This window comes from Coregonus clupeaformis, chromosome 33 (assembly GCF_020615455.1).
Source record: "Coregonus clupeaformis isolate EN_2021a chromosome 33, ASM2061545v1, whole genome shotgun sequence".
Lineage (NCBI taxonomy): Eukaryota > Metazoa > Chordata > Actinopteri > Salmoniformes > Salmonidae > Coregonus > Coregonus clupeaformis.
In genome coordinates this window covers 26,611,909-26,622,235 of record NC_059224.1, presented here as the reverse complement: position 1 = coordinate 26,622,235, position 10,327 = coordinate 26,611,909, and the positions used below count along the sequence as shown (strand labels likewise).

Sequence of the window (10,327 nt, the reverse complement as noted above, 5' to 3'; positions counted from 1 at the left end):
TGATCAGAGCTTGAAGGTAAGGAGGTGCCGTTCCCCTCACAGCTCCGTAGGCAAGCACCATGGTCTTGTAGTAGATGCGAGCCTCAACTGGAAGCCAGTGGAGTGTGCGGAGGAGCGGGGTGACATGAGAGAACTTGGAAAGGTTTAACACCAGACGGGCTGCAGCGTTCTGGATAAGTTGAAGGGGTTTAATGGCACAGGCAGGGAGCCCAGCCAACAGCGTGTTGCAGTAATCTAGACGGGAGATGACAAGTGCCTGGATTAGGACCTGTGCCGCTTTCTGTGTAAGGTAGGGTCGTACTCTGCGAATGTTGTAGAGCATGAACCTGAAGGATCGGGTCACCGCATTGATGTTAGCGGAGAACGACAGGGTATTTTCCAGGGTCACGCCAAGGTTCTTTGCACTCTGGGAGGAGGACACAATGGAGTTGTCAACCGTGATGGCGAGATCATAGAGCGGGCAGTCCTTCCCTGGGAGGAAGAGCAGATCCATCTTGCCGAGGTTCAGCTTGAGGTGGTGATCCGACATCCACACTGATATGTCTGCCAGACATGCAGAGATGCGATTTGCCACCTGGTTATCAGAAGGGGGAAAGGAGAAAATGAATTGTGTGTCGTCTGCGTAGCAATGATAGGAGAGACCATGTGAGGATATGACAGAGCCAAGTGACTTGATGTATAGAGAGAATAGGAGAGGGCCTAGAACTGAGCCCAGGGGGACACCAGTGGTGAGAGCACGTGGTGCGGAGACAGATTCTTGCCACGCCACCTGGTAGGAGCGACCTGTCAGGTAGGACACAATCCAAGAGTGAGCAGCGCCGGAGATGCCCAACTCGGAGAGGGTGGAGAGGAGGATCTGATGGTTCACAGTATAAAAGGCAGTGGATAGTTCTAGAAGGATAAGAGCAGAGGAGAGAGAGTTAGCTTTAGCAGTGCGGAAAGCCTCCGTGACACAGAGAAGAGCAGTCTCAGTTGAATGACCAGTCTTGAAACCTGACTGGTTTGGATCAAGAAGGTCATTCTGAGAGAGATAGCAGGAGAGTTGGCTAGAGACGGCACGCTCAAGAGTTTTGGGGAGAAAATAAAGAAGGGATACTGGTCTGTAGTTGTTGACATCGGAGGGATCGAGTGTAGGTTTTTTGAGGAGGGGTGCAACTCTCGCTCTCTTGAAGACGGAAGGGACATGGCCAGCGGTCCAGGATGAGTTGATGAGCGAGGTGAGGTAAGGGAGAAGGTCTCCGGAAATGGTCTGGAGAAGAGAGGAGGGGATAGGGTCAAGCGGGCAGGTTGTTGGGCGGCCGGCCGTCACAAGTTGCAAGATTTCATCTGGAGAGAGAGGGGAGAAAGAAGTCTAAGCATAGGGTAGGGCAGTGTGACTAGGACCAGCGGTGTCATTTGGCTTAATAAATGAGGATCGGATGTCGTCAACCTTCTTTTCAAAATGGTTGACGAAGTCATCCACAGAGAGGGATGAGGGAGGGGGAGGAGGAGGTGGATTCAGCAGGGAGGAGAAGGTGGCAAAGAGCTTCCTAGGGTTAGAGGCAGAGGCTTGAAATTTAGAGTGGTAGAAAGTGGCTTTAGAAACGGAAACAGAGGAAGAGAATGTAGAGAGGAGGGAGTGAAAAGATGACAGGTCCGCAGGGAGTCTAGTTTTCCTCCATTTCCGCTCGGCTGCCCGGAGCCCTCTTCTGTGAGCTCGCAATGAGTCGTCAAGCCACGGAGCAGGAGGGGAGGACCGAGCTAGCCGGGAGGATAGGGGACATAGAGAGTCAAAATATGCAGAAAGGGAGGAGAGGAGGGTTGAGGAGGCAAAATCAGGAGATCGGAGGGAGAAGGATTTAGCAGAGGGAAGAGATGATAGGATGGAAGAGGAGAGAGTAGCGGGAGAGAGAGAGCGACGGTTGCGACGGCACATTACCATCCGAGTAGGGGCAGAGTGAGTAGTGTCGGAGGAGAGCGAGAGAGAAAAGGATACAAAGTAGTGGTCGGAGACTTGGAGGGGAGATGCAGTGAGATTAGTAGAAGAACAGCATCTAGTAAAGATGAGGTCAAGCGTATTGCCTGCCTTGTGAGTAGGGGGGGACGGTGAGAGGGTGAGGTCAAAAGAGGAAAGGAGTGGAAAGAAGGAGGCAGAGAGAAATTAGTCAAAGGCAGACGTAGGGAGGTTAAAGTCACCCAGAACTGTGAGGGGTGAGCCATCCTCAGGAAAGGAACTTATCAAGGCGTCAAGCTCATTGATGAACTCTCCAAGGGAACCTGGAGGACGATAAATGACAAGGATGTTAAGCTTGAATGGGCTAGTGACTGTGACAGCATGGAATTCAAATGAGGAGATAGACAGATGGGTCAGGGGGAAAAGAGAGAATGTCCACTTGGGAGAGATGAGGATTCCTGTGCCTCGGGGTATGCGAGAACACATGGTCAGACGAGGAAAGAGCAGTAGGAGTAGCAGTGTTTTCTGTGGTAATCCATGTTTCCGTCACGCCAAGAAGTCGAGGGACTGGAGGGTAGCATAGGCTGAGATTAACTCTTCCTTGTGGGCCGCAGAACGGCAGTTCCAGAGGCTGCCGGAGACCTGGAACTCCACGTGGGTCGTGCGCGCAGGGTCCACCAGATTAGAGTGGCAGCAGCCACGCGGTGTGAAGCGTTTGTATAGCCTGTGCAGAGAGGAGAGAACAGTGATAGACAGACACACAGTTGACAGGTTACAGAAAAAGGCTACAATAATGCAAAGGAGATTGGAATGAAATGAACTAAACATCTGGGAAAGCGAGAGAGCGGGGCCTCCCTCACTTACGTTTCACTGAAACACTCAAATATAACTCTCCCAACTTCCACTTTAGAAATGATAATTGTTGTAAACTACAGCGGTTCAAGATGTATTGATACACAGCATATTAATCTTGGTTGTACCTTTTCATCTAGATTCAACGTCAGATTTACTCATATTTTTCCTGTCCTATTGATCAAAGGTGTTTGTTATATTAAACTGATTCAATGGATAGGGAGCTCAGGGACGAATTGAAACACATTTAAGTGATCAATTATTTATTTATATAAAATGTCTCTGTAATAGACCAGAAACACACCTGAAACACATCCGGATACATCTGTGGTTAGAGTTTAGTCATTGACAATTCCTTGTACTTTTGAGAAAGTTGCTTCCATCTTTGCTTTGCTCTGACTGACACTTTATGATAAGATGACACACCACCAGTATAATTGGCACAATCAAACATTCCGTAGTCAAATGTGGACCAGCTCTGCTCTTGCCAACTCATAGTCCAGTGCTGCAGTAGCTGTCATAAACGGTATGATATCCTGAGTGCATGTTACATAAGCAACCGAGATCTGAGGCATTGCTTTAATTTGACTTGTCATGCTGGGTGATTTTATTTTTCTAGGACCCAAGGTGACTCTTTCCTTTTCATGAAGTTGAGTTGGAGTCCTGCAGTATGTGCAGTGAATTTGCAAGTGACGCACACAGAAAGCTATGTGGTATGATTTCAGATAAACGTCAGGACAGAAATCAATTGATGGTTTAAATCAAATGTAGGCCAACAATCAGATAATCCGACCATGACAGCTGACTAGCTCATTTGTAATCTGGTATTTACATTTTACATTTTAGTCATTTAGCAGACGTATTATATCACCTCTGATCTTAGATACATACATATGTATGTACATACTTTTTGATCTTTGGGGATTTTATACCATGCATCTCTCTTGATCGATGTCAATCTATATTCTGTTTCTGAGGCACCATGTTGCAAAGTCTACAGAGGAGTTATACATTCAAAATACACATGTAGCACTGTGTAACAGGGCAGATTTAATCTTGCACACACTCCACTGACTTCCCTGACATTGTATCTCTCTGATTTATCTTTTTTTGAATGACATGTTCAGGTTCTCTGGAGTGTTAAAGCAGGAGAGTGTCTTGGTTCCCAATGAATCTGATATGAGAGCAGGAAGAGTGTTGCAGCTGGGGCCTGTAAAACTGTAGGAGATCTCTTCTTGTTTCTATCCCACGGTTAGACAGAGTACTTTAGAACGTGCAGATCTCTCTGGGTTGCCTTTAATGCTATTTGTACCCACCACCTGCATATCTTCTGCAGCGAGGGATTCTGACTGGAGATTTGTGATGTTTGCTATCACATTCACAGCGGGCTTCAATTCAACTACCTTTTTACCTTTTTTCTATCTTCAAAGTTTGAATTGTTATGAATTTCTTATAGACTTCTTTTGAGACTTACACTTTTTCTTAGTTGGTGATCCTTTAACACACAACACCATAGATAAACACTAAGATTATGCCCACACATATACACATTTGAGTAAAAACTGTTGGGTTGTCACTCCTTGCATCCATGGCTTTGACTGTAAATTTGAGAGTGGTTACATTTTCACAGCCTCATCCGTCAGTTTCCAAACAGTGGCAGGGTCAGGTGTTGAAATTACAGATTGGGCCTTTAAATGGTTGGGATCAAGTCTTCAACTAAAATCCATGCACACCTGTTAGCAAAATTAATCACTGAAAGCATTAAGCCTTTTTTAAGGACAGGTAATTTTATTCCTTCTTCTAGACACTGTAAACATACAAATCAGGGTTTGTTTGCACACTTGACAAGGTGTTAATGGCACACAGACTGACCAGCAGAGCAGGATCTATGTTTTTTGGCACAAGGATACTCCTCGTCACTGTAATACGTCCCTGCCAACTGTCCCTAAGACAGTTCTGTGTCTATGGTCGGGCTGAAGCTGAGGTATATTAAAGTAAATATTTAATGTTTATGGAAATACTATTTTTAATGTCCTTCTCTGTCAATCACTGTATTTTTTATTTATTTGGGAGCCAAGAGAGCATTTGATTTTGTCTGAGTGAAATTAATATTTTCAAGGGTTTACATAGCACACTACATAAAGACAAGTGTCTCTATTGCTAAGCTACTGTATTGGTGTGTCAATTTTGTTTTCTGTAGTCAATGACATCAATTTCAGGAATCATTGCAATTTACTGATAACTCTTCAAGTCTTCAGAACATTTTCTTGCTAACAATTCAAGCTTCTTTTAAAGTGTCTCTTTTTCTGAGAATCTAATCGTTTTTCCTGTATAAAAGGGATGACTGATTCTGAGATAAAAAATATATAAACTCAAGGACAATACAGGGTAGTATGCCTCTGGGATGAATGAGTCTCTTCACCTTAATATTCAGTGAAAATCTCACATGGGACTCATCTTCCACACTTTTCATTAGTCTCAAGTATTGATTTAAGATGTGTTTAAAATTCTCTTCAAATTAACTCCCTGTAACAGATACATAAATTAGAAGTGAATCTTCACTAGTATAATTTCCTTAGCTGAGAAACGGTTCAGGTCTCGTCAGACGGTGAGAAAGAGCTCAGCACATGAAGCTGCTGAACATCAGCATGGTAAAGGTTAGACGCTTACAGTGTTACACTTCAGGGTTCACGCCATTATCTCATTGAGCACTTCCTTTTAGTTAAGTGTTTGGTGCCTCTCTCTCTCACTCCATCTCTCAAAGAGAGACAGCTGCCTGCAAATATCACCATTAAGGATCCATAAAAACAGGTATTATGGGCGGAATAGTCCAAATGTAATTTCATAGTTCTTATGTCATCCAAGTAAAGTGTTAAGTTTGTTATATTATTTACAGTTTGGCTAAATTAATCGTATTAACTACTATCCAATACCTACTGGAAGTGTTATGTTGTTGGGTATTTTGAGACTTTATGCATCATCAGTGGTAAGTCTCACCAGTAGTATTTCCTCACAACAACACTAACTACAACTTTGGATCCATGTGAACCAAACTGAATGAAAAAGGATAGTCATGGGCAGTTCCACAGTAACAGATTGATACACATTTACTTGAAGAACAGTACATTTTGGTAACATAATGATGGTTTGTTCTGTCATTCTGTTTCTAAACTTTGCATCTGCACTGTTCTTGAAGTAAATGTGTTTTTGTAAAAATGTCAGTGGAAATTGTTAAAAGTAGTCCTTGTGCATAGAGTTGTATGGTTTGTTTCTTTGCTATCATTGGTTTTTGTTTGACATACATTTTTAATTGAAAAATCTGAGTCTCAGCATCATTCTGTTACGGTGGAATTGCCCTCATTCTTTGGCCTGCAACTGTGCAAAAGTGTGCAACAACAAACCCCACAAATTGAAAACACATGGAACGGATGCCAACCCCCACAATGACACCATGTTCACTTCAGCTGCTTTATTCATGTTTGCAAATTAAAATAGAATAAATTAACAATTTTCTTCTAAAAAAATTTACAAAAATACTGTCAAACTTTCCTGGAAAGCTTCAACACAGTAGTATTGCCTTATATTGCATACACTAAATAAGCACAGTGGTGTCGATTCTGAGGACTGATGAGGAACAAGACGTCCTGTGAAATTATACTCTCTACCTTGACAACATTCCACACTGTTTATTGTCCACACATGAAAGACGGGGGGGGAGGGGGTCGGATATTTAAGCGAGGAGTATCCCTTTTCCAAATACTATTTTTTTTTTTCTCTTTCTAACAGACATTGTTCCCATTTAAGCATGTGGAAAATACCCACACCTCAACACATCACCCCATCTGTTATTGAAGGATCCACATCTCTGTAAAGACATGCGAGTTCCATTCCTACCATTAACCTTGACAATATCAGAGAAAACCAAGTTAACTCACAGTGCATCCTGGCTGTGATACAAGCAATGTTAAAAATACATTTGCAGCAGATGAGGAAATTTAAAAAAAGAAGCACAAGTTGCAGTTTTCTTCCATGATAGACAAATCATTTTACAGCACAGATATCTGGTAAGTATATGGCCACAACATTGTACAGTAAAGTATTGTGGGGAACAATTACACAGTACTTGTCTACAAGCATGTTTCTTAACCACTTCGATCATTTTGAATATGGTTCATTTGCAATTCATAATTATTCAACATTTTCTGTCATCCAAAATGTTTGAAGAAGGCAGGAAAATAAATATACCAAGCACACTATTGTACGGCTCTATTTTCCTCCAGGACTAGTAGGCCTATTCAAATAGGCAGACAACTCTACTCATCTAAAAGGTTTTCTTGATTTCCCATGTTCTGTCGTTCAATTAAAGCTAGAATCCTTAATTAAACAATAACAAAGTGGGCCTAGAGAAATGTAACCAGTCTCAAATTCATAGACAAAGCTATTGGTGCAAGGACTGACCATCTATGATATCAAAATTATAGTTTTAACCATGTTTTGAGGCTATACAGTGTTGTTTACATCAACATTATTTACAAAAAACAAGCTTATCTTTTTGCTTTGGGTGATGAGGTATGACAGTTGAACTAAGCTCATGAGACATTTATAAGTTATATTCTTCAAGAATCAATGGGTATATATAATTAATTTCTAAGTCCAAAAATGGATGTAGCAACTAAGGATTCTAGCTTGAAGTAATGATGCATAGCATGGATGTGAAGATTTGTCCTTTTGACAAAGATTCAATTGAGATTGTAGTGCATTCCTACTTCAAACTAACTAATTTCCATTATGTCTGCAGTATAAATCTATTACCCCAAAATATTTGAGGAATATATAATCTGGTGTAGTACATGTTTGAATGGTTCTCCATTGGTATATTGCAGATCTTCTCTCTCAATGCTCGAGTTTAGGGGACAACAAGGAATGCTTTAAAGTCTGTTTGAGTAGATGACTGTATAAGTCCACTTGGTGAGATTTAACAACTCACTCGGCTTGGCTGTTGCTTACATACAAAGTCTGTCATGAAATCAAACTCGTTCTGTCCTAACCACAGCTCAGGTAGCTCCTTTATTCGGTCCAGCCCCATCTCAATTACCAGAGACATCAAGACCTCCTCATCAATAAAATCCGTGTCAATGACGTTGGGGGGCAGTATTGCTGCAGGCACATGATGCGCTTGTGGAGGCAAACTGGACGTGCTGTGTTTCGCGTTGCTGTCTCTGAACTGTTGTCCTGTCCCGTTAAGTTGATGATTCGCAGGATGCAACTCATGCATATAATGATGGTGAGAGGGGTGTGTATGGTGGCTGTAGTACTGCGTGTTGAGCTTTTGTAACTGCATGCTTGCAGCGAGCTGTCCTTGAGTGGGGACGGCGGCGGCAGGTCCCACAAATTGAGAGCTGTAGCGCGCTCCGGGAGGCATGTTGCTGTTTGGGTGTCCAGCGTTTACGTTTAAATTCCCCACAGAATGCCGAATTCCGTGATTAGCTGTTACATTGGCCCCTCCGTAGTGCAAATGATCTCCCATTATACCAGTAGTGTAGCCATGCTGCTGTTGCTGTTGGTGTAGTGGGTTCGAGAACTGCCCCATGCCCATTCTGCGCGCTGGGTGGTGATGGTGGAGACCATTCACAGCTTCAGGGAATCGTCCATGGTTCATTGCCATCATGCGGTCTACCATTCCCCAAGCTGTCACAAATTAAAATACAAACATTACATTTGCATCGACTGGATAAGAAAAAAACATTAGGCTATCCATTAATTTACGCACAATAAACATGAAAACGATTACCACCCAGTAAATAGTTTTGCGGTTAAAGCCTCCAAATTATTATATTAAAAAGTATTTAGAAACATCAATCCATTGCAAAACATTAATATTAGACACTATGCATGTATACAATGTAACTGCAGACTGCAGATTGAATCACAATCAACAGAGCTGCAAGGTTGTATCAAATGTCTCCGTGACATTGTAATTACTTTCCTTTTTTCAGTGAATCAATTTCCGCAGCTCACTCCACTACTCCATACACAAAACTCGCTCTTTACCTCTTTCACGGGATCCCTTGGATGTGGCTCCGCTGTCAGCACAAGGCGAGTGACTGTATCAGTCCAGTTTATGCGATCTCAACTCAGTGAATGCTGTGCATTCTGAAAATCAAGATAGTGTACTTTCAAACTCAGCTCAAAAAAATACAAAAACTGTTTCAACCGCTCTCATCCAGTGCTGATATACAAGCAGTCAGGGGCGGAGCAAGCAGAATCTTGAATCTGACGAGACTAAAGTCTGGATTCAGGATCGCGCAAAACGTGGAGCAGAGTCTTCGCACCAATCGCCTCCGGCGTTCACAGCAGCAACATCGAGGCACATTACCTCATTGCAGCTATTTCTGTTCAAGGCAAGAGTGGCAAACGTGGATTTACATTTCACAGCTTTGGAAAGATCAACATGCATAGAAGCTGTCCCCCACTTTTGCGCATAGAGGTGAAAAAGATTACCTCATGGACAGAGGTATACCCCGTGTAGCTCAGTTGGTAGAGCATGGCGCTTGCAACCCCAGGGTTGTGGGTTCGATTCCCATGGGGGGCCAGTATGAAAATGTATGCACTCACTAACTGTAAGTCGCTCTGGATAAGAGCGTCTGCTAAATGACTAAAATGAGTATAATCAATTTACTCTTGTGGCAGAGGTTCAGACCTAAACATGTATTAACTCATGAAATAATATAATTAGGATACGCATACGTGTATCCACAATTGATCAACCTAAATTAAAATGAGATACAGTCAACTTAAAAAGTATTGGGACAGTGACACACGTTTTGGCTCTGTACTCCAGCACTTTGCATTTTAAGTGATACAATGACTATAAGGTTAAAGTGCAGACTGTCAGTTTTAATTTGAGGTATTTTCATCCATATCGGGTGAACAGTTTAGAAATTACATAGTCCCCCCATTTTAGGGGACCAAAAGTATTGGGACAAATTCACTTATATGTTTATTATTAAGTAGTCAAACATTTAGTATTTGGTCCCATATTCCTCGCACACAATAATTACATTGGAGGGGGGGGGGTGATATTGGTGCATCTGTAACTCTCACTATGGATGAAAATACCCTATATAATCTGTCCTGGAAAAGCAGGCTATAAGGAGGATATACATAGCATACAGCCCTTTAATAGTCTACTATTTCATTTGAATGACTTAGTATTTTCAGTATTTAAAATTTACATGTGAAGTGACACATGAATCCATATTGAACAGTGGAATAAGTCCACTGTCCCTGGAATCCTTGCGCATTCCATGTTTTACAAATATCCAAACGCCTCTGCTGACATGCACTCTGCTTGTAGCAGTTGCCACCAGTGTCTTGAACAGCCAAACTCCTCCATGCTTTGTAAACAAACCTGATCACCTCAACCCTGAAGATGCCCACTGCTGTACACAAAAACATCTACCATGGCTTCTCCTGAGGGTACAAAGCCAGCTATCACACATGGCTCTTAAAGTGACCTCGCAATGATCTGCCTGCCAATTA

The 10,327-nt window shown here is 42.4% G+C and overlaps 1 protein-coding gene across 1 annotated transcript; it reads right to left on the bottom strand.

Moving 5' to 3' along the window:
- Nucleotides 1–7,222: 7,222 nt before the first annotated feature.
- Nucleotides 7,223–8,993, bottom strand: cited2 (Cbp/p300-interacting transactivator, with Glu/Asp-rich carboxy-terminal domain, 2). Its single transcript, XM_041860586.1, has 2 exons — nt 8,837–8,993; nt 7,223–8,473 (listed from the first exon to the last, which is right to left on the bottom strand). The coding sequence occupies exon 2, from the start codon at nt 8,463–8,465 to the stop codon at nt 7,761–7,763; it is 705 nt and encodes a 234-aa protein (XP_041716520.1). The 5' UTR covers nt 8,466–8,473; nt 8,837–8,993; the 3' UTR covers nt 7,223–7,760.
- Nucleotides 8,994–10,327: the final 1,334 nt, after the last annotated feature.

Excerpts from the sequence above, each read along its gene's own strand:
- cited2 (XM_041860586.1), bottom strand. The coding sequence starts at position 8,465 with ATGGTAGACCGCATGATGGCAATGAACCATGGACGATTCCCTGAAGCT.